The sequence below is a fragment of the Strongylocentrotus purpuratus genome, unplaced genomic scaffold (assembly GCF_000002235.5).
Source record: "Strongylocentrotus purpuratus isolate Spur 01 unplaced genomic scaffold, Spur_5.0 spur5_scaffold_14, whole genome shotgun sequence".
Taxonomy (NCBI): Eukaryota; Metazoa; Echinodermata; class Echinoidea; order Camarodonta; family Strongylocentrotidae; genus Strongylocentrotus; species Strongylocentrotus purpuratus.
In genome coordinates this window covers 30,852,595-30,877,099 of record NW_022145599.1, presented here as the reverse complement: position 1 = coordinate 30,877,099, position 24,505 = coordinate 30,852,595, and the positions used below count along the sequence as shown (strand labels likewise).

The 24,505-nt window shown below is 38.2% G+C and overlaps 1 protein-coding gene across 1 annotated transcript in view; it reads right to left on the bottom strand.

Moving 5' to 3' along the window:
* LOC574887 (E3 ubiquitin-protein ligase SMURF2) overlaps positions 1 to 24,505 on the bottom strand; it is a 63,174-nt gene that overhangs the window by 6,416 nt on the left and 32,253 nt on the right. Inside the window, exons 4-8 of the mRNA XM_030984714.1 lie at positions 13,548 to 13,681; positions 12,414 to 12,594; positions 4,687 to 4,770; positions 1,713 to 2,044; positions 5 to 251 (exon numbers count right to left, since the gene is read on the bottom strand). Of these exons, the coding sequence (XP_030840574.1) occupies positions 5 to 251; positions 1,713 to 2,044; positions 4,687 to 4,770; positions 12,414 to 12,594; positions 13,548 to 13,681 (978 nt within the window). The remainder of the gene's footprint in view (positions 1 to 4; positions 252 to 1,712; positions 2,045 to 4,686; positions 4,771 to 12,413; positions 12,595 to 13,547; positions 13,682 to 24,505) is intronic.

Genomic DNA, 24,505 nt, shown 5'->3' with positions numbered 1-24,505 from the left:
TTACTTGGACATTGCTCTGTTGATGATCTGTGCGTCCAGCCTAGGATCTGTGAACTGCGTAGTCCTGTTGTTATGGTCCACGTAGTAGACCCTTCCAGTAGCCGTGTGTCTCGTCTCCCAACCAGGAGGGAGCCCTCCAAGGTCAGCCTCGTTGATGTGAAGGTCACGGGGGAGTCGGGGGTCGTGCCACGTACTGTCCCCCGAGCTGGTGTCTAAGAAGTAGACCTGGCCTTGTGCGGTCGTCCGTTGTTCTGGAAAGAAGAGAAAGATGGAACTTTTGTGATTCAAATATCCTTAAAGAGAAGGTAGAGTTCTGGGAAGGAGGTGAAAAATAATTTGAGAGCATTATCATTGTTATTATGCAAGAGTGGAAGAACATCAGATAAAAAGTGTTCCCTGAAAAGCATGGCTCTTCAAATACCTTAATATTCTAAATATGGCATGTAAAAGCATGAAAATCGGGACAGATTTTTATGCCACATGTTCCTGTAGTCCCATATACATATTTCTGTGTACAGTGCTTGTAACTTAACCAAGACTGGGCCAAATTTCTTATCATTTTGATGATTCCAGAACCTTGCAGTACACACCAATACTTATGCTAGATGATCAAACTTTTCTGATTGATTCCACACTGTTTCTTTCACATTGCAATCACATGACCAGAACTCAACTTCATCTTTAAGAATGAATTCCATAGATGTATTTTCATGAGGAAGTTATTTTTGTTGGCTTTTATCTATGCTTTAAAATAAAGTTTTTGTGTTGCTAACATGCATTCTACTAAATGTAGAGGGTGGATCAATTCACAAAATCTATATCATTATACTATGACTTATAACACCATAGGACATTACCTCCTCAGCTGTGTGGTACAGGCAAACCTGCTTTAGTGACCACATTTTTGGTTTCCCTTTTGAATGGTTTCTCATTGAAAATGTACTAAAGGAACCTGTCTACAAAGACCCCTTTTGTGCTTCCCTTGAGCGGTCGCTATAGACAGGTTTGACTATATATATTTTTCCAATATCTTACAGTTCCAGTTCGGGAAGACTCTTTAAATGTACTATGTACAGTCTACACAGGAGACTACTACTAACCTTCAAGATTTTCACTAATAAATATAGAGATTAAAGTAGAAAAATAAGCAACCAATGTCTCTTTTGCAGATAGGTGTAACTCGAGAAACGTGTATAAAATACCCTAGAACCTGGTGGCCAAAAACTCAAACAATTAAATGATCAAACATATCTGTTCCCCATTATACAAGTGAATCCCCATATGAATAGCAATAGTAATGACGCACATCACATGAGCCACATGCAGGCAGACTGGATGTGTTGATTTTGATCAGGCTCCAGACAAGCATATTTAAACAGCTGTCTTTAATTAGCCCTGGTGTGTGTTTCACAAAGACTAAGATCGATTTTAAGTTAGACTTAAATATGGCAAGCCGTTCATGCCTCTGGTTGCTCTCACTATTGGTCTCTCACTTATGATCTTAAGATTTATTTCCTTCAATAATGAACTATCAAAAATTGTGAATTCTATAGATTTGAGACCACGATTTATACGTCCCTTCAGAGACCAATACCAGTAAATGATGAAAGCAAACAGTGGCATGAACTGCCAACTCAAGTCCAACTCAAATTCGATCTTAGTCTTTGTGAAACACCCCCCTGATCAAGTAGCGACAGAAAAATGTCTCTCACCATATCCCTCGGGTAGATCGATGACTCTATGCAGCGTTGATCGATTCATGTAGTTCCTCATCCTAGATGTTGCCCTCCTGGTGTACTTGTTCTGCTCTTCCGATGGTGCAGGCCCCCCGTGCCGACTGGACGCCCCCGGCCGCACCCCTTCGTGACCCTCGCCACTTCCCCCTCCCCCTCCCCCTCTGTCGCCATGACTCGTTCCTCTATGATGAGGTTGAGATGAGGTTGAGGAGGTGGAGGAGTGGTGATGGTGGTTGTTATGGTGACCGTTGGCATGGGTGGACGTCCGTGATGAGGGTGCTTGGGATTGGGTGCACTCCACTGCAGGCCTGGGTTTGGGTGTGGGGGGGGGGGGGGGGTTGTAAGAAAAGAACAAAAAAGAAGGCATGCTACATCTATGTCATATTATCATCAATATTATGTCAAGCCTGTCTTTAAAGGCCATCCAAGTGAGATCTCACATTGGCCACTACAGACAGGTTGCACGCCCCCTTCTTCTGTGTTGGTGTTCTCTCTCTCTCTCTCTCTCTCTCTCTCTCTCTCCATCTCCTTTTCTCTCTCATCACAATGACATAGGCACTTTGTAGTATCCCCATTTGAATCCATTCCCCCCTAAGATTTGTGAGAATCAAAGTAACGGTGCATCAAGACCTGTCATAATGTAAAACTACTTCAAAATTATTGGTCATTGCATAGGGGCAAGCAATATTCATTGTCACATTGCATCAAATCTATACTGCATATCGACCTTCCATTCATGCTGTAACAATTACAAAGCAATTCCCCAATGAAAATTTATTCCTTGAATTCTCAGTTTCAAAACTTATTATAGGTCTTCATAACAGAAGAAATGCATTTTTGCAACTCACACCAAAACATGGAAATTCACATATTTACACGCATGACGAGGAATTTCCATTTTGTACACCCAATCACATTTGACAGCCTGGGAATACCAAAGAAATTAGCCATCTCTTCTAATTTCTTACAGACGCTTCGATTTGGCACTGAACCGGGTCTCTAAACATCTATCCCTCCCAATCTCGTTTCCATATCGCATTTCTTGGCTAACCGCAGCGAATTCACCCGGGACGTTGTTTGAATTGTAGAGGAAAGTGGGGAGTTAAGGTGGAAATGGTAAGGAAGTAGAGTGTGTGACTACGGCTTAAGGGATGCGGTCGTTAAGCTTACGCAGGTTACTAACATTGTGCATGTAGGTTAGACACCAGGGGCGTGTTTCACAAAGATTAAGATCAACTTTAAGTTGGACTTAACTATGGCAGGCTGTTCATGCCACTATTTTCTCTCATCATTTACTGGCATTGGTTTCTCAAGGGACATACCAATCGTTGTCAAATATCTACAGAATTTACATTCTTTGATACTTCATTATTGTAGGAAAACATATTATCTAAAGATTATAATTGAGAGACCATTGGTAAGAGCAACTGGTGGCATGAACGGCCTGCCATAGTTAAGTCCAACTTAAAGTCGATCTTAGTCTTTGTGAAACACTCCCCAGGTGGGAATGGCCGTGATGACTGGGACTGTCTTCATGAGCCAGAGCTTTCAAAATGGCCTGCTAAGTCTGATCCGAGGAAATTAGCCTGATCACCACTAAAGTAGCTCGAAATAGACAAGTTTCAAAACTAGCCTGATTCTAACTCGTTTACCAGCAGATCAATAACTAGCTCGAGCCAATCCAAAATGAGTAAATACCAAGCTATTCAACTTTGCACCTGGGATATGAGCTCAGGGTATTATCCAAAGCAAATGAGGGCTTCTTTATAAAGTAACCCACTATTTGGCCAATGGGAGGGCCAATTTGGTAGTGAAGATACACTAAGACTGTGAGATGCTCTGACGCTCAAGCTAATTCCTTAATTAAGCAGGAGATGGTGAACTCTGACTTCTTTTCTTGAGAAGCACTGATTGGTCTAATGTCTCAAGCTCAAACTTGTTTGGGCTATGGACCTTTTGGGTGGTATTTTCGAAAGCGGACTAACTTTAGTCCATGATTTAATCCATCGACTAAGTATGGAATGCCAAGTGTCCATGTCCTTAAATTACCATGATAACATAATTATATCATAGTTATATTGTTGTTTATTAATCATGTTATTACTTTTTATTTTAATTTGGTGAAAAATTTAATTATTCAAAAACATATTCATATGGACACTTGGCATTCCATACTTAGTCAGTGGATTAAACCATGGATTAAAGTTAGTCTGCTTTTGAGAATACCAACCTTTTTGTTTGGGATAGTGGAGTTGTGCCTACTGAGAAGGAAAAGTAGGACCACATCTCACCTTACAATATTTTTCATGAAAATTTGCCAAACGGTTCAGTTTTTGTCAACAAATCTTCGCACTGTGATTACAGTATGAAATAAGTGGAAACAGTCAATGACTACTTAAACTGATGCCAAGGAACACAGGAACATACGGATAGACAGGTAGGTATACAATGACATACAGGTAGTTGAACTTTCTACTAAAGTACTTGCTAAAGGTGGTTTGATAGCAAGAGGGAATACCTGTAGATGAAGACAAAGAATGGGATGATGTAGGAGGGAGAGATGACGACAAAACAGAAGAGACAGAGAAATAATCAATATGTGAGAAAGAGAAAGAGAAGGAGAAATGGAAAAAGAAAGAGAAAGAGAAAGAGAAAGAGAAAGAGAAAGAGAAAGAGAAAGAGAAAGAGAAAGAGAAAGAGAAAGAGATGAGTGAAACAGAAAGAAATGATATAAGAGGGAGGGATGACAAAAACAGAAGAGACAGAAAAAGAGAAGAGAGAGAGAGAGGGGGGGGGGAGAAGAGAGAGAGAGAGAGGGGGGGGGGGGGGAGAAAAAAAAAAGATAAAAGAGAAAAGATAAATGAAAAAGAGATACAAACAGACATACAGACACACTCTCACCTAGGCAGGCAGATATTTTAAAAACCTGAATCCTAAATGAGCGTCTTACCTTGTTGGCCTATCCCATTGTGTTGTTCTTGTGAGGTGATTGACATAGTAGACTCTACCTGAGGTTGACATACGCTCCTCCCACCTAATAGAGGAAAAGAAATACAAATAAACATGATGTACCTTACACAATATTCTAATAGAGACCCATTACCGGCATTTAAAGGGATTGGGTATCTTTGTCTCAGATTCTAATCAAAATCCTGGATTCAGCTCATGCTGCAATCATATTTATAAACATTTAGATCAGTCAGGAATCCAATGCCTTTTACAAGTTGATCGCCTCTCTGATTATCGAGATATTTATGATTGGAATTCAAAATTTCAAAAAACGTTTTCTCAACGGCTCTTTTACACTACAGTCTATTGGGGAAAATGAGTACAATGTATGGCAAAACTGGTCACTCAAAGATTTTTTACTTTTTTGTGGCACTTTTTTAGGGCTTCCATATTACACCATATCACAGACACTGATAACAATGCATCTCAGATTGGAAATTATTGAGGTATATTTACACCATACCAGGACGACATACAATGTGTCACAGTTTTCATACACTATCACAATACATCATTTTCCGATTATGATCTGATGTACAATACAAAATCATAAACACTTGCATAAGAAAAAGCATTTAGGTAAAAAAGGGATAAGCAAAACACAATTTTCGCAAGAAAACAAATTTTTAAATTCAAAATGTGCTATTAAAATATGATTAATTGCTTCTTGAAATATGTCCTATGCCAAGTAGTAGGAGACCCTAGTTGGTTATTTTTGTCCAGTCATTGCTTGCTTTTTCACATTTTCACATGTCTGCTTCAAAATACAGTGTACCATCAACAACTACTGAACCGCTATCGTTATAATTATCAGCCTTCTCCAATATCATCGGCTCAATCTTTCTCTGAAAGTCAGTCTGTCTGTCTGTCTGTCTGTATCTCTCCGTCTCCCTCTCTCGTCTCTCCATCTCTCACTCTCTCTCTCTCTCTCTCTCTCTCTCTCTCTCTCTCTCTCTATTTTGCTCATCTCCACCTATCTCCTTTCTTCCCCTGCCCTCTTTCTTCCCAATCCCTCTCTTTCTATCTCACTCTCACCTCTATCTCTTTACCTTCTCCATTTAATACCCTTACAACAAATGCTCCTTTTCCTCATATTCCCTTCTTTCACCTGTACCCGCACAGACAATACTCCCAACAATTATCATTAAAATGCTTGAATATAAACCCTATTAAATCTATTTAGACAAAATAATACAGGTCTGCATCCCTAATCATAAAAGAACAAAAAATATATATCCATTTCACATGCATAAACAAAATAATTCACTAAATTGTTCAATCGTCATTAGTTTTTCTATGGGGGTAATAAAATGTCTTTATTTTCGCAAGACCTTGTGCCTTTTTAATGGGTGTATAGGGATGGCACTATTCATTACCGATAACGACCAGACATGGACAATGAATATCCCAAGAATTCCTGTACAGTTGCAACTCCAATGTAAATAGTACACACTCAAAGTGCAGTGACAGATACATCTGGAGTCAGTTTAGCCAAATGAATACCACGATTGTCACAAGCTTTTTACCTCGGCTAAATGTGACCCTCTGCATCAAAATAAGACCAGAGTCACAGGATCGACAGTTTGAAGTTATTAATTTTAGCAGTAACATAATTACTTACACAATTTTGATTTAATATGTTTGAGGGATTACAATCAACAGCACATTGGCATACAAAGTGGAGATTCTTGCAGCAAAAATCTGACGGTGTGTTTTGTTTTGTTTTCTTTTCTTTTTTAGTTCACCAATATAGCATGACATGCAAGCAATACTAAAGATTTGAAGTCCTGCTGACACTGTAAAAAATAGTAGACAAAGCTTATGAAAACTGTACCCCATTCTGAACTATCCGGTTTTAATCATTTAATTTTCATCATAGTACAAAAAGTTTTTACAACTCAATAAATACACATAGTAAAAGTTCTCGAACAGTATACATGTATGCAGTGCAGTTGCCCTTCTTGAAAATGGCATCATCTCAACAAGTTAACAAAATTTCCAAGAAATTGTCTAGATGAGTAAGATGTTGTCTGTATGCGGTCATGTTATACTAGACATCTAGAACCGATGAGGTACGTCATATATTAACGATCACATGTGCTAGGATTTCTCATGGCGAGACCCAAATGTCTGATCCTTTGTTTTGATTTTGTTTTCTTATCTTTTTTTGTTTATTTATTTATTATTTATCATTATTATTATATTTTGTTTAATTTATTTAAATTTATTTTTTTATTTATTTATTTAATTATTTTTTAATTTATTTTTATTTATCATTATTATTATTATTTTTTTTTTCTAAAGGGGTGGGGGGGGGGGTGTGGGCGGGGGGTCATGGAGGTCCAGGGCATGCTTTATAGCTTGTCAGACTAAGTGGGAATTGACCCTCCTCCCCCACGATTTTTCATGTGTGACATTTCCTTTTTATGATTTTTTAATTTTTTATTGCACGTCTAAAATGTTTAGGAATTGGATCCTCACTTTTCTGCTGGATAACATTTTACATTTTGATTGTCACATTTTTAGGAAATGAACAAAATCCCCCCCCCCCCTATTTTGTTCAAACAAAATCACGAAGCCAACCTTTGTGTATGAATATCTTACAGGGTCAAAGTAAAAGTAGTTTGTCTTGTTTTACCAGAGCTCTGTTAACCCTTACTGTACTGGGGGGGGGGGGGGGGGGGGGGGGCCTGGGAGGCCCCCCCCCCTCGACATTTTTGGAGATCGCGCCGCAACCGCTCGGAATTTTGAATTGTCGTTTCATGACTTTTTTCCTTCAAGTCTTACGCACATTTTGATACCATTTTCATCGAAATCGGATATACCTGTAAGGTGTTACATAACAATTAGTATGCGCATGTCATCAAAAAAGTGCTATAATTGCATATATTCATGTACAAGCAGAAATGTGAAGATATGAATTGATATCAAATTGCTTTTATATGTTTCTCAAAGTAACTTGATGTATTTCAGAACAAAAGAATACATTAGAAATAAAACAATAGATATAATAACAAATAAAAAAACAATGAAATACATAAGAAAATAAAAAGTTGAAAATCGCATCAAATTTGCATAAATTATCATTATTAATTACATCAAATAACTATTTTTTGTGTTAGAAAAGAAGTTTCATATGAATAATGAATTTCAACATAACAAAAGTGGAGTCTGACAATTTTTGTAATGATTCTAGTTCCCTGTATATTACCAGATTAGATATTCATGAATGCGTAATTTGCGTATTCATAATTTATGCAAATTAACCTATGCATTTTCAAATATCATAAAAATAATGAAACCTCATGAATTTGAGATGAAGGAAACATTTATTCAATACATTTTCAAGATTCTTCACAAGTCTACGGACAAATATGTAGAGTTTTCTGTAAAATGCATAAAATTAGCATTTTGCATAATTAATTAGGCTATAATGACAAAAATTTGCATATTAGGAAAAAACTAATTATACCATCTTGTTCCTTACATAAATATCTACAATCATGCAAATTTTCGCGTTCATCGGACATTCGACGGCCGAGATCATGGGGGGGGGGGCCTCCGAGGCCCCCCCCCCCCCAGTCAGAGAGTGCTCGAAATAGCCCAGTACAGTAAGGGTTAAAAAAAATGCAAGAAGCCTAAAATACTTGTTTTACCTTAAACTTTCTAGTTTTCAAATCTTTTTTGATTTTATGGCATAAATTTCACTTATTGCTTGCAATATGAGAGACTTGAATACAATGCTTTACAGTACGATGACTTGCATATCGATGTATCTTTATTATCCTGAATCATAGAAAATTGTTCAAGCGCTCTTCAAAAGCGGTTGAAATGACGAAGATATTTCTCGGAAAGTGAAATAACCGCACAGGCGTCCAGTATGTCTGCTGTGTAATGCTACAGAATTACACATGTCCTGTTTTCTGCCTTAATTCTTTAAAAACCTTTAATGTGATATGTCAAATGTCTGGGCAAAAATCTAATTTCATCAAACTAAGGTACATGTATGAGCAGTTGTGATTTAGTCAGTTGGTTTCTTAGGACGGTCAAAACAGCAACTTGCCTACTCTTTTTCTCTTTTTTAACTCTTTTAATTTTTCTTCTCCAATTGTTTTTCTTTTTTTTCTCCAACTTCTTCTTCTTCTTCTCTTCCTCCTCTTCCCTCCCCCTCTCCCCCTCCCTCCCTCCCTCCCTACAGGGTGTACCTCTTCTTTTCTCTTTTTCATTCTTCTTCTTCTTCTTTCTTTTTCTCTCTTCTTTGTTTTTCTTTCTTCCTTTCTTTCCATCATCTTCTTCCTCCTCCTTCTTCTCCTCCTTCTCCTCCATCATCTTCCTCCGCCTCTCCTCCTCCTCGTCCTTTTCCTCCACCCCTTTCTTTCTTCTAGCAAGACATAACTAGGACCGCCCTTGATATGCTATTACAAACATACACCTCACTACACACACATACAAGTAGCAGCATAAGCCTGTCGATCCAAGTCCACTCATAAGCTAACCTTGCTGTCACTCGAACAGGTAGGGCAAGGACGTCCCAACTAATTACCCCATTCAGACATCAACAAATTTTCATACAGGTTTGGCTATTAAAATCAAAACTATACAGCTAGACGATAGGCATTTTTAAAATCTGAATCTTGTACATCGATACGTCATATAACGAGATAATGTATAGCGGAACGCATGTTTAAACATTGTTTCATATATAAAACTTGATAACAATCAGGAGCCTATTCTCATCAGAATGATGTATCACACAAAAATTGTATGATTGGGCGGGCTTATCTTGAATTTGCACTGATGATAGGCTAGTTGTCATGTTTAGGGAACTTATTTTACAAGGCCTTTCGGCCTTATTTTAGTTCCCCTTTTCTCATTGCATGTATTTTTTTGTATTGTATAATATTGTAATAATCTATTGTTTTTATATGAAGATGGAAATAAATAAATAATCAAGTTAACTGACATCTTCACAACCAAGTTTTTTTTAATAACAAGTTTCTTTTTACAAAGTTTCTTTGTGTTATTCTTGTTATTCAGTATCCACCCCTTTCGCTAAAGGATTATTCTTTACATCTTTCTACAAGTTTTGTATAAATTTTCCTCAAGCCTAAACAGGGTAACGTCACTCCTTTATCCGTTCCTCACCACAGCCGGATTAATACCCTTCCAGACACATGTCTTCCTCCCTCCACCACCCTTCCTAATCCCTTCCTGATAGCAAGTGACAATTAACTCATCTTGTTCACACTTTTGTCAATGGATTCCATGGAAACGATCCGCACCTGCTACAGACCGCATAAATTATTGTGTATACCTTTAAGAAAAAAACGTTGACACTAATTTTCTGTAGATACAGGAGATGAGCATGCATTTTGCCACTGTCATAAGATATTAATAAAATTGGATAAATCCCTGCCACCGTCATGTAATTCTGTTCTCTTCTACACAAAGTTATGATGTCAAATTTGCTCCAGGGTAAAGTTAGTTTGTTTGGTCCACGGTTGAGGTTAGGAAGTTATTGTTGAATTCAGTTAATGTGCAACCATAGAGCAATTGTGGCCAAAGTATGGGTACCATAGAACTATTCATTTCCAATCTTGTGTTATAGCTTCCAAAATTGCTCCCTTTTTAAAGGGAAAGTCCACCCCAAAAATAAGTTTGTTTCGATAGAGGCAGAATAATAAGAAAATCAGGTGAGTGAAAGTTTGAGCAAATTCTGAATGAAAATAAGAAAGTTATGAATTATTGAAGTTGTGATCAATCAAATACAAATTGGCAACTCTGTGACGTATTATACGAGCTTTCCTTCATTTGCTTTGTGCATAATATTCCATAAAATCATGTTTTCTTCGTTATTGATGACGGAATATATATTTGTTCCTTGCAGGGGGAGTATAGAAACATATTTGCAATTATTATATTTAGGGTGCATGTATGGTTGAAATTTTTCTTGAGGGAAAATGGAAATTTTAGATTTTTTTAGTACTAAGCAAATGGAAGTTGAGCTCGCATTTTACGTCATAGAGTTGCCAATTTGTGTTTGATTGATCACAACTTAAAAAATCCTAACTTCCTTATTTTTAATCGGAATTTGCTCAAACTTTCACTGACTTGTTTCTCTCATTTTTCTACTCCTATTAAAACTAACTTAATTTCAGGGTGGACTTTCCCTTTAATTGTAGACTTAAAAGACAATAGATTTAAAGCCAAGTAAAGCTTCAGATTGAAGCTCAAAATTGAGTGCATAGCTGTTTTCCCCTTTTTTCTTGCCAAGAGTGGAAAAATGACTTGCTCTAATCATGTGGGGCTTGCATAGGTTTCTAGCGTGATTCACTGTTCAAAGTTATTTCAAATGGGGTACGAATGAGGAGATATGATTCTATCAAGGTGCATGAAAAAACATGTAAGAGTGCCATGTCATTCAAAAATATTGTGACATTGTTTTTGATTTGGTAGTATCACAGCAATGCACAAAGAACATGAAAAAATGGTTCAAATACATAGTATGGAAGTATGGATATTGCTGTGAATTTTAAATACACATGCAGTGTAAACTAAGAAGATTTCTGTGTATGAACGTTTCTGATTTAGAAAATTACACTTGTGACAAAATTAATTTCTAAGGGGTAGTAGTAGCTGTCTGTCGCAAAGGGACAATGACCGCCCTCACTTTCACGCAGGCTTCTTGCAAAGGTGGGTAAGTATCAGTAGCTCTTGCAAGTTACTAACTGCACTCTCTCGGGAACTGGTGCCCCCCAAAAAGAACCAAAAAGAGAAAAGAAGAAACCTTTTCATTCTTTAAATATTCAAGTGTTACCTAACCAAACTGTTAAGGATGTTTTTCACTTCTCTATTATCTTTTAGGAGCATCAAATCAATGACAGGATTCAACTATTCTCTTTCTTATGACCTTCACAAGGGCTCACCACCGACAGGAACCTTGCACACTAGCTATTGCACACATGCCCGCCCCCCCCCCAAAAAAAAAAAAAAAAAAAAAAAACTTACCTTGGACCCCACACCTTCAAAACAATTAACAGGGATGGATTATGCATATAAAGCAGTGTTTGACATAGTGCCAAGGACGCATTGGTAACCAAAAGTCCAGACATCGCCCCCTCCCCCTCCTCCTCTCCATTCATGAATATTAACAAGGAGTTCATGCAAACAGATCCGCAATCTTTCATTCCAGACCTCCTTGCTTATTGTCCAGCCATTGCATAACAGACACGAGAATTAGAATCCAGACCCACTGTGGAAAAACATGTACCGAAGTATTGAGCCTAAAGCCCCACTGCACTAGTTTGGCCAGGAGTGATTAGACCTCCCTGCATGGTCACTGACAGGTGGTTATCGCATCAAATCAGCTCTCAATTAACATAAGAAAAAGAAGATAAAGGGGGACTGATGGTCACCGATTAGGCATCGTTTGCTTTATAGAGGGCGCAAGTAGCTATAAGTAGTGCAGTGGGGATTAAAAACCTCAAAACCACTTCAAAAGTCACACTGCCATACTGACTCAAAACCGAGAGCTAGGACATTCGCTGTTATAGACCTAATGTGTTTGGACTACTATTGGTCTGGTGTCGGTCAAGTCGATGCCATTATGGTATGACAAAAATTGGCCCTCGTCTGTCAAAAGATACGAAAAGGGATAACAAGTCTTACCCATCAGGCAGTTCGTTGGGATCCGAAGGTAGCATAGGATGAGGGTTGATGTTGCGGGAGTCGACCACCGCTCCGCTCGCCGATGACCCCACCCGGTCTCTAGACGTAAGGCTAATGACGATCTGACCGCGGATGTTGTCCCCATCCTCGGGTTTGTGCTTGCATAGATCTAACCTTTGATCTGTTGAAATAGTGAACAAAATGGAAGATAGAATAACATGTTGAGAGCTACGTTAAGCAGAACGAAGGACTTTTGTAGCTGAAGAAAATGGCTAGCTTCATTATTATTATTATACATATACTTCTGAATGTTTAATTTTCTTCTAGCATAATGAAAAGATATTTTAAACAAGGACTTTTTAATAACATCATTACTAATACTACTACCAATAATAATGAAGAATAATAGTAATCACTAATAATGTTTTTGACACAAAGAAGTACCATATTTTGAATGCATTGTCCATAAGCATACCAAAAGCTTAAAAAATTCTTGACACACCCTTAGAAACCCAGGACTCGGGGTTTGGCTTAGATAATTGGACACAACTAGCTTGATAGGCTAACGGTGCAAGATTCTTACAAACATTGTATTTGAGCCTCTGGATGGCATGGAGAGGAATCTTGACACACCTACAGAAATCTCAGAATCATATATTTTTGTTTAGCTTTGCAAGTACTGCTGTCTCATACTTGTAACTTGAGAATCAAACAGGACAGGGAACATACAGCTGGTGTTTTTGCTTCTGGGGACGACACAAGAAAGATCTTTAACCACCAAACCCTATAAACTTTTAAATTATGTCCATGGCTTAGATAGGACACCAGTTCCTTGATAGGCGGTTGGTGCAGGTTACTTACAACCAGTGTCTTTGAGTCTCTGGATGGCATGGGAAAGAACCTTGCACAGCCCAGGAAACCCCAAACTTATTAACTTATGGTTTGGCTTAGATACAGGGCACCAGTTCCTTGAGAGGCGGATAGTGCAGTTTACTTACAACCAGTGTCTTTGAGTCTCTGGATGGCATGGGAAAGAACCTTGCACAGCCCAGAGACCCAAGACTTATTAACTTATGGTTTGGCTTAAATACAGAACACCAGTTCCTTGAGAGGCAGATGGTGCAGGTTACTTACAACCAGTGTCTTTGAGTCTCTGGATGGCATGGGAAAGAATCTTGACACAGCCCAGGAAACCAGCCCCCTGCTTCTTGTGGATCTTCCGATGATTCCATACACTCAGTGTGATGCTGTCGCTCAGACTCAGGAATCTGTAGAGGTAAAAAGTAAAAGAAAGGAAAGAAAAAAAGGTCATTAGACTGAATTTTGAGAATGTACCTTTAATCTTCAAAGCTAATATTCCTTGTGCCATGGATACATATGTACGTTATTTGTATTAATCAAGTGAATTTCAAGAATCACCGTTTCCCTTAAAACACATGTTATATCAAACCTGTAGTTTTGGTCCAACAAGCGAATGAATAATCAAAGAGAACCAACTAGTACTATCTTTAACTTTAAAATTGGTCATACAAAATGCATTGTACACATGGGCGTAAATCCTTACGTAATACCTATTGTTCAGGGGGGGGGATGAATGAACAGATCATCCCTCCCTGAACAACAGGTATCAATTGCAGATTTACGCCCATGATTGTACATACATGTATTACTTATTGAATTATTGGAAAAACATCTGTAACATCATTACCATACAACAAACTTTCTAAAATTCTAGTGTATCAAGTCGGCTGGTGCAAATGTTACAACTGAGATGAAATTTTTCAGACTAAAAAAAAACTCAACCTCAATTAGTCAACAACTTTATAATAGGAATAACATACAGAGCTCAAAACACAGTTAAGAATAAAAAGCTTATTCTATTACAATCAGGCACTGCACTAAGTTTCTTCCCCCACCCCTCCCCTCCCCTCCCCCGAAAAAAGGATAAGGGTAATTATATAGTCACGTGGAGAGTTTCATTTGTGATCTGGAAACACCATTATTTGGAGAGAAAAAAAATCAATGCATTGCCCACGAACACACATGTATCCATTCTTAAAGCATGAATGAACAAGAGGCTACTTTGCACAGCACTAACTGAAGCCAAAGATTGACAAAGGGCTTGGGGGAAAAATCACAGACAAAAAGCAGAAATGAAGGCAGTGTTCTATTTCCAGCGTTAGATGCGTTTGCCAGCGCCACTTGCCGGCCTCATTACGCTAGCCTTGTCCCCATAACTGGCAGTCTCTCGCTGTCACACACAATTTCACACCATCGCCGTCATCTGACTCCCTCCGTATGGGTGATTTCAATAAAATATGGGGGTTTGTGGGAGACGGAATGAGAAAAGCAGATCGACAGACAGACAGACCAACTGAACAGAGACACTGAGACAAACACAACATAAAACTGAACAAACTGTAGTCCTATAGGTACATGGATGTAGTACGACAGGTGAGAGTGGGAGGGTGAGAGTGGGAGGGGGAGGGGGAGGGGGAGGGGGAGAGAGGGAGTGGGAGAGGGAGAGAGGGAGTGGGAGAGGGGGAGAGAGGTGGAAAGAAAGATTCAAACATATGTAAGAGAGTAGACATCATGTACTTAGAGATGTCTTGGAAAAGGGATAAAGACAAAATAAAACAATAAAATCCCATAAAAGATATTGATGGAAAATAAAAATTAGTTAGGAAAGAGAAAGATGAAAGCAAAAGAAATAGAAAGAGAGAATAAGGGAGAGAAGGAATGAGAGTGAAGGGGAAAAAGTGTGAAAGAGAGAGAGAGAGAGAGAGAGAGAGGGGGAGAGGGAGGGAGAGAAAGAGCAAGAGCAAGAGAGAGAGAGACAGCGAGAGCAAAAGAGAGAGAGAGAGAGAGAGAGAGAGAGAGCATGAGATTAGAAATGCACAGTGGCAGCCCCATGCAGTCAGTTCTGTGATTGACCGTTGAGTGACCTCTTCCGACTTGATTGTGTCTAGCACCTCACAGTAACAAAATATGACGAGTCGCTCCAATGAAATATAATTCAATTTAAAAGCTTGACCTGCAGAAAGGCAAAGGAAACTTCCTACTGTACTCTCCAACGTTGGCAAATCCAGATGTTAAGGAAAAAAAATGGCATTAAATCCGATTTAGTAAGTGTCAAGTTGGAAAACCTACAATTGATTGATTCACTTGGGTGTGGTAAAGGGATCCTAAAATTACAAAAAGAATTAAATATTTGGATAGATGATATCTCTATTGATTTGTGAATAAGATACAAATTTCATTTCATTCTGTGCCATAAAAACATATTACACTATAAACAGATAACTACTAGGCGACAGTCTGGTAAAATGTTATGTACAAACATGTAGCCTTATAATGTACCTGTACATAATATTCCATTTCAAAATCAATAGGATTATATTTCCAATACAATATGTATAATAATAATTAATGGGTTCTTGTATAGCACCAATATCTGTTAGACTAGACAGTCCTGGCGCTCCCCGAATCAGATTAAAGCTCAATCTAAAAACATCCTTACACCCCTTCCCCTGCCCCCACAAATTAATGGGGTATCAATTGCACTTGAATATATATCGCAATAAAGCAAATTCTATTAAGAAGCAGCGAGACAACCTAAACATACAAAAATCACTGGGAAATCTGGAAGAGAAACCACCTTAAAATATGTCTAGTGAGAAAATTAAGCATTTATTATGTTTTGTGAATAGTGGAATAAATGTCACTGCACTTCATCTTCGATTTCATTTTGGTTTCCGGTTCATCGGGACTGTGCCATGGACCAGTGATGGCCTGGTGGTAGAGTCACTGCCCGGCAAGCAGCAGATGGCAGATTCAAATCAAGAATTTCTTGTAATAATTTTTGTTTATGTGTAAAGTGTATTTGGTTAGTTACCAAGAAACATTTTGTTCATACTTTCTGTTAGAATATCTGTAATAGCTTTGTTTATCTTTCTGTTGGAAATGAAATAAATATGAATTGAATTGAATTGAATTGAAAAATCCCATTTTTCCTGACTTCTTTTTAAGTCCAAGATCAAGCACACTATCTCTATTCACTTGGTGCACGCCAGCATTTCTTTACAAATTGAAATCACTCCTGGGAACCCTACCATTCTAGTTTCATAATTCACAAAATTGCAGCTCTATCGGAGTCTGATCCAAACCCAACATCAAATTTCCTTTTGATCATAGGGTCCATGTACAACATGGATATGAAAATGTGACATAATGTATTCATGCGCTAGCCAGACCAATGATTCACTCCTAGGTGCATGCAGAGTTCATTGACCAATAAATCCCAATTTCCATGTAATTTATGATTCATTTTGGAGTACATACAGCATGTTGCAGTCACTGGCACTGCAGACTACATGTGTACATCATGTAGTCGTCTAAGGAGAATCAGTAGGGCATTCAACTCATATCGCTTTACATAGCAGGGGTGATAGTGAGCACTAAAAAAAAAAAATAGGTTTTTTTGTTTTCCCCTCAACCACGCCCCCCTTGAGTAAAAAAAAAAAAAGAGGATTCGCGGGGAAAAATTGGCATCTACATGTAACAACATTCCCCCATTTCGAGTAAAAAAATTGGGCAAAAATAGGGCAAAATAGGGCAAAATAGGGAAGAATAGAGAAAATAAGAGGGAAATCAGGAAAATCAGGATCAAATAGGGAAGAAAAAAAATGGGTAAAAAAAAAAAAAAAACAGGATTTTTTTTTTTTTTAATCGGGAAGAAAAAAAAAATTGGGAAAAATAAAAAAAATTGGGAAACCGATTTAAATCGGGTTTTTATCAGGCCTGCCTGACATAGAGTAATGCCCTTCTTGCTCTAAACAGATACAGTATAATGTACATGTAGCTTTTCAAAGTTTCATGACCCGTCTTGAATTAGGATTGGAATTAGGATACCTACTTACCCTTTTTATCCTAGAATCGGGTAGCTACAAAACTACATACATACAATGTACAATTTAAAGCTTATCTCTACTAGTTTGGCAAGGAGGGATTAGACCACACAGTGAGGTCACTGACAGGTGGCTATCTCATTAACTCAGCTCTCAAATAATATAAGAAATAGAGGATCATGGGGGACCAACAGGCACCGATTGGGGAAGTTTTCTATATAGAGGGAGCAAGTAGGGAGGAAGTAGGACAGTGGGGCTTTATTAAGGGACTTGTACAGGACTGTGCGAAATGGGGAAAGAGGGGGGGGGTGTAAATATTTGGGTAGCATTTCATGAAACAAGTACAAGTTCGCAGACAACCCGTTGAAACAAGTGTATTCAATTCAACACATGTTTCTAAGGAAGGTCGGTAAACTTGTACTTACGATGGTTTCGTGATACGATGCCTAGGGTATGTATCCATTATATAAATTCCTTTCAGGTCAATATAAATAAAGATCGTTTTAACAAAAAAGAGAAAGAAATGCCGATTTAGTACATAAAAATTCCTGAATTCATCATCAAATTATCTAGTAGTCAGTAGAGGCAATTGCAATTTGCAGTAAACAAATAATATTATTATTATTAATATTGTATGGTCTGTTGATTTATATTATCTAGCTCATATATTTATCATACTCAAATCTTTGCAACCCTGTCCATTTTTGCCCCTTTTGCTTAGTAAATATTGCATGAATTATCTTGCTACTTGAAATCATGACCTTGATGACTTTTCTTTCTATCCTAACCTTTCTCCTCTCTTTTTCTCTTTTTTTCTCCTTCTCCTTCTCTTTCTCTCTCTCTCTCTCTCTCTTTCTCTCTCCCCCTCTCTCCATGCATGCGTACAAATATAATTTTAACTTGTTCTTCATATCCCTTTATTTCTTGTAAGTTTTGCTCTTTCTCTGTCTCTCTCTCTCTCTCCCTATCTCTCTCTCTTTATCTCTTCTCCACAGTTTCCATTTGATTTGCACACCATCACAGACTACATGAGCTTCCACCACAGTCCAGCCTCTCAGCCTCTATGCTGTCTGCCTAATAGACACAGTGTCCAGTCTCCTAATTTATCCACAACCAAAATTGTCCCCCAACTTCCTCCATTGATTTTTCTAATGGCCCAATATGTTTTTACGACTATCTTTTCTCGGCATCGACCCTAAAGTTACACATCGTCTTGGAGAAAAAAATTGTCTAGACTTGAGGCGAGGTTGCCAACTTCCCTGCAGCCTTATTCAAGGCTTTTAAGTGATTTTATTGTTAGTTTGTAATCCCAATTAAAACGTCACTCCAAGTGAGGACACATTGCTTTTGGATTTTTAGCTCACTCATAATAATCGCAAAAAAAGTTCAGACTCATAGCAGATTTTAAAGGGAGTGTGTGACATTTCAAGTTGAACTAGAAATGGCAGTGGGTGAAATGTGTATATATAAATCATGTGCTGTGGTCTGGTGGATGATTTGCCAGGCTGTGGATAACGAGATATAGGGTTCAAGTCCTTGCAATTTTGTTAACGTTCTTTGGCAAGACATTAATCTACATTTGCCACACTCAACCTAGGTGTAGTGGGTGCCTGGCATGGTTTTCCTTAAAAAATGTTAAAATATAGTTAAACAGTGTGCTGATCATAAAGACAGAGGTAAAAATGTTGAGAGCTCTTATGGAAGTGCATGTATAGGGATGCTATTTATGTAATTGATATGCACTATATAGGCTCAAGAACAGAATAATAATATCATCTTAAAATTGGTAAAACAACACATTGAAAATTACAATTACCATTGCTCATTGTATCAAAAGAGAATTTTGCGCATCTTATTTTCGCTTTGCTTTCTTAATCAATTTCATAATTAAAAATACATTTATAACAATAGTTATCTACATACATGTACATAATCCACTTTGGATCAAAATATTTCAATCACATTCATTTGGCTTGGTTTTACTTTCCACTGAGCTTTGGACAAATTTTTAATAAAAAAAACAACTAATTGTAATAACATATCTTTAAAGGGATCATTCAATATTTTGACATGGTTGTGAAAGGAGATTATTCATTTGTCCAAGAGCATAATTAAAAAACAAATCATCTTGAGAAATTAGGAGAAAAGTTAGGAGAAAAATCAATGTTTATTTCATTAAGAATACTAATATTTCAATTTACAAGAGTATGGATATAAATTAAAAAAATCATAGAATATATATAGGAGTATTTTGATGACAGAAAGTTCACAAGACTGTCACCACCCAAATTATCTTGCATCTTTAAAAATTCAATTTGAACAGTTAAACAGTGCTTTTCAAAAGGCCACTTCACAAACCAAGTCCGTGAATAACCACTGCTCCTGCTCCCAAATAAGAAAAAGGAAATTGAGCAAAGTTGGTCATTAATTGATGGTTCAGACTGGCTTGGGCCCGACTATTCCTCTGCTGGTTCCACCATGGATTAGCGCTTGTCAAGCAAAACAAACGTTCAACAAAAAGAATGAGGATAAAGACTGATATGATTTCATGATGCGGGAAGGACTGATAATTAGCAATACAGCTTTGTTCACATTTGGCGGGCTAAAATAATGGCAACATAATAAATCATTTCAAGAGCAAGTTAATGGCATTTACGAATCTTTAAAAGTAGTAAAGCACAACGGGCTTATAGGAGTATTTTGATGACAGAAATTTCACAAGATTGACACCACCGATATTATCTTGCATTTCTTTAAATTCAATTTTAACAGTGCCTGAAAAATTAAAATCATTTCAAGTCTAAGTTAACGGCATTTACAGATTTTTAAAAGTAGTTAAGCCCAACAGGGCAATTTAGCGCAAGCAAGGTGTCCTGTACAACATACCTGTATAACATTTGTCCATTCATTTCATCAAATAATGAAAATCTCTCAATATGGTCATTTACTTCATTATGTTTCTTTGTGGTATATCTAACATTATTTTGTGGTCATGCATCAACAGATTTGTTATTCTTGGATGATATAAATTTAAAAGAGACCTACTCTGTATGGGACATATCGAACAGAATCACTAACAAACCACCAAGGCTTACTTTATTATACTCGTCGTATTATAAGATATTGAAATGTAAAGTGCACTACGCTTAAACAGTTACAACCAAAATTATATCCCTACCAAGTATTTTAAAGTATTTTTAAGTGTGTGAAAAATTGATACCTCCTGATTATGGTTCTTGAGAATGCGTTATATTAAAGCTACATCTGAAATTATTCAACATAGGCTCTTAATTCAAACAGTCCATGTTTCATTCTTGAGTTACAAAACACACCAACAACAAAAAACATCAATTTTACAAGAAGTATATATTAATAATTCAGTTGTTGACTGAGTGTCATATTACTTTGATGAAGTGTTTTTTAAACATGTTGATAGATGATTTAATATGCCATGGGTGAACAGGGCATGAAAAGTCAAATCTGTTCACAGGACACTGGCTACGTCTGATTGAGCTAGGGAGAAGAATGGACTAGTTTCTTAGGAGTGGAGTCTCACAGGCAAGATGTGGATAATGAGTGAATTAAATGATGAGACTGGTGACTCCTAGACTGCCTTAGACTTGTCTTAATCTTGCCAAAATGAAATGCATTTTAACTGCCAATAAAAAAAGAGCGCAAATTAGTTAGGCCTTTGATGAAAAGTGTTGCTGTATCGAAAAGGTCGAGTGACAGTAACTAACCATCAGTAGCCAAAAAGCTTTTAGTTTTCGGGCTTCACTTAGAGGCTATGTCCAGACCTATTTCCTATTATAAATGCTATAGTTTGATAACCCTGGTTTTAACATTTCATATTGTGTAGTTATCTGTACACAATTTCCCGCCCTTATTCTGTCTTAGTCTCTGAGACCACTCTATCCTCTTTTTTATCTCTATCCCCCCTCTCTCTCTCCCTTCCTCTCTCTTACTCTCTGTGTGTCTGTTATGCCTGTCTTTCTGTACCCCCCCCCCCATCTCTCTATCTTTCTCCATCCTTCCGTATTCATCCTACTTATCCCTTTCACCCCCCCCCCCTTCTCCCTCTCTTACCCTCTCTCGGCCTTCTTCCCTCTCTTACCCTCTCTCGGCCTTCTTCCCTCTCCCTCCCTCTCTTGCCCTTCCTCCCTCCCTCCTTCTGTCCCCCTCTTCCTCTCCCTTCCTCTCCTCCCTCCCCCTCTCCCTTCCTCTCCTCCTCTCCTCCCCCTCCCCTCCCCTCTCCTCCCCTCCCCTCCTCCTCCTCCCCCTCCCCTCCCCTCCCCTCCCCTCCCCTCCCCTCCCCTCCCCTCCCCTCCCCTCCCCTCCCCTCCCCTCCCCTCCCCTCCCTCCCTCCCTCCCTCCCTCCCTCCCTCCCTCCCTCCCTCCCTCCCTTTCCCTCCATCCCTCCCCCTCTCTTCCCCCTCTCTCCCCCTATCTCTCCATCTCTCCTCCTCCCCTCCATCACACTCCATGACCTCATTCACACAACCACCTAGCTCCCATCAATCTAGCTCAAACTACATCCTACTATCAATCAGGTCATGCTAGCTAGTGCCATACTGGCGACAGAGTGAACTCAAGAATACCAGGAACTCTAGGAAGAGCAATCTCAAGGCAGTGTTTTACAGGAGAAGGTGGCTCAAGGACTGACCTGGGGAGTGTTTCACAAAGACTTTAAGGCCCACTGCACTACTTGTAGCTACTTGCGCCCTCTATATAACAAACAATGCATAATCGGTGACCATTGGTCCCCCATGATCCTCTTTTTCTTATGTTAACTGAGAGCTGAGTTGATGAGATAACCACCTGTCCAGTGACCTTGCAGGGCAGTCTAATCCCTCCTGTAAACTACGGCAGATAAGCTTTAAGTCAAACTTAACTCTAATTTGGACTGAACAGTTATGGAGAGACATTTGAGGTCTTAAAATAAAATATATTCAAAAGCGAATATTAAAGTTTTTTAGACTTTTTTTTTTACAAATTCCACATCAAGAACATGAAATCTCCTTGATAATAGAAAATATGAATGATTTGAATTATCATTTTATGCCTTTTAAAATAACTTTAACAAAATATTTTCATAGATGCCAACAGCTTTCCATAATTGTTAAGTCCAACTTAGAGTTAAGTTTGACTTCGGATCTTTGTGAAACACCCCCTTGGTGGCATTGGAAATGCACTATGCAGGCCTTCATGTATAGGTTCAAGAAGTAGGCCTACATGTTCAAGTTCAAGAGTCGATTCCAATTGGGAAGCTGGTATATATTTCATAGCTATAGTTCAACAAGAAGTCAAGATTAGACAGCTACCAGGACAAGTAAAGATTTTATATCCATTTCAACCTTTTAAAGAGAAGGTTGAGTTCTGGGAAGAGCTAAAAAATAATTTGTGAGCGTTATCATTGTTATTATGCAAGGGTGGAAGAACATCAGATTAAACATGTTCCCTGAAAAGCATGGCTCTTCAAATGCCTTCATATTCTAAATATGAATGAAACATTGTAAAAATCGGGGGGGGGGGGGGGGTAGGTTTTTTTCGCCATGTGCTCGTGTAGTCCCATATACATCATTCTGTGTACAGTGCTTGTAACTTTGCCAAGATGATCAACCTCTCTGATAGATTCCACACCGTTTCTTTCACAATGCAATCACATGACCAGAACTCAACTTTATCTTTAAGCTTTTTGGATTTGAACCACCAACATCACCACAGGAATAACAGAAGATGTGGGTTGAGGTGATTCACGCCCATCATCTCTTGAAAATGCTACAGTTAAATAGAATGGGTGGCATTGCAAATAACCTGAAAAAACAATAATTTTACTTTAAAGTAGCCCTCACAAATGGAAGTGTAAAACTTGTTTATACCCTGTTCCAGATCAGGCTACAATGATACAATTTGGATATAATATAAAAGGAGTCTGCTCCCAACTACTTTCTATCATTCATAATTCTCGCTTTATACACCAACGCCTTGCCTCCCCTTACAGTTTTCTGAATTCAAATTTGAGAATTTAAGAATATTTACATTCTTTCAAAATGAAGTTGAATCTACAGTGTCATAATGATAAATGTAGAATTGGTCTGCCCCTTCCCTATTAAAAGTCTAGTGCTCACTTAATTTTCCCTGTCTGTTTCTAAGGAGCCCTCCAGTGGCTCTTCCTCCATATTATATCAATCTAGTCCCATTTTTCATTTGTACCATGGTTTATACCTTCATATTTTCTTTATATTTTAAATGCTGTTATGTCAATTTATATGTAATTTTGATATTGTAATCTGTTATGAAATTCCATATTTTATCTTTGTATTTATAGTCATGATGATGAAAATAAATGTCAACTCAATTCAATAAATCTTCATGTACCTGTACAAGCATGTTCTAAATGAACCTCCACAACATTCCATCTCACGACAAGTCCCTGCTGAACACACCCACCCCCAGCCTCAGCCTCCCATCTGATCCTTCTTCCTCCGAGGAAATCTGAAGGGGAAATTCAGTTAGCCTACACTTCCTTCTGGCACTGTTCAGACTCCTGTCGCAAACGTCTGTCTGTCTGTCTGTCTGTCTGGCTGGGTATCCCAGTCCCGTTATTCCTTGGAGACGTTCCCCAAGACTCCATTACCAGCTATTACCAATATCCTGCAACTCTGGCTGATGTGCCGTGTTGTGTCTGAGAGGACATTGGCGCCACTCATTCGGAAACTATCAAAAGTTTGGATTTTTTTTTCTCTCCAATTTTTCAAATTTTTGCCTCTAGCTTGTCACAGTGTTTTGTGATCATGCTGAGATCTGAAGCCCTGGAGAAAGCTACTTTGGCAACCAAACCATTGCAGAAGTTCCTTTTTAAATTGTAATTTTTTTCTTCAATTGTCCCTTTTTGAGAAGGTTAATGAAAATGTATGGTTATCAACAATTCTATATACTGTAAACCTCCGTGTATAAGGCGCACCCCTATTTTGGGGGCACAAAAAATAATGTTTTGATATTTTGCCGAAAACCCACGCAGGGAAGGACTTTCATTTAACATCAAGGTGCAGTTGAAGGCGCCGATTTGTGCTTGTGAACTTGTCACAAATAATAGTAACAATGTCGTTTCTAGAATAATGTGTAAGATCATTAATGTAAATTAAAAACAGTTGAGTACCGAGGATAGAACCTTGTGGTACACCA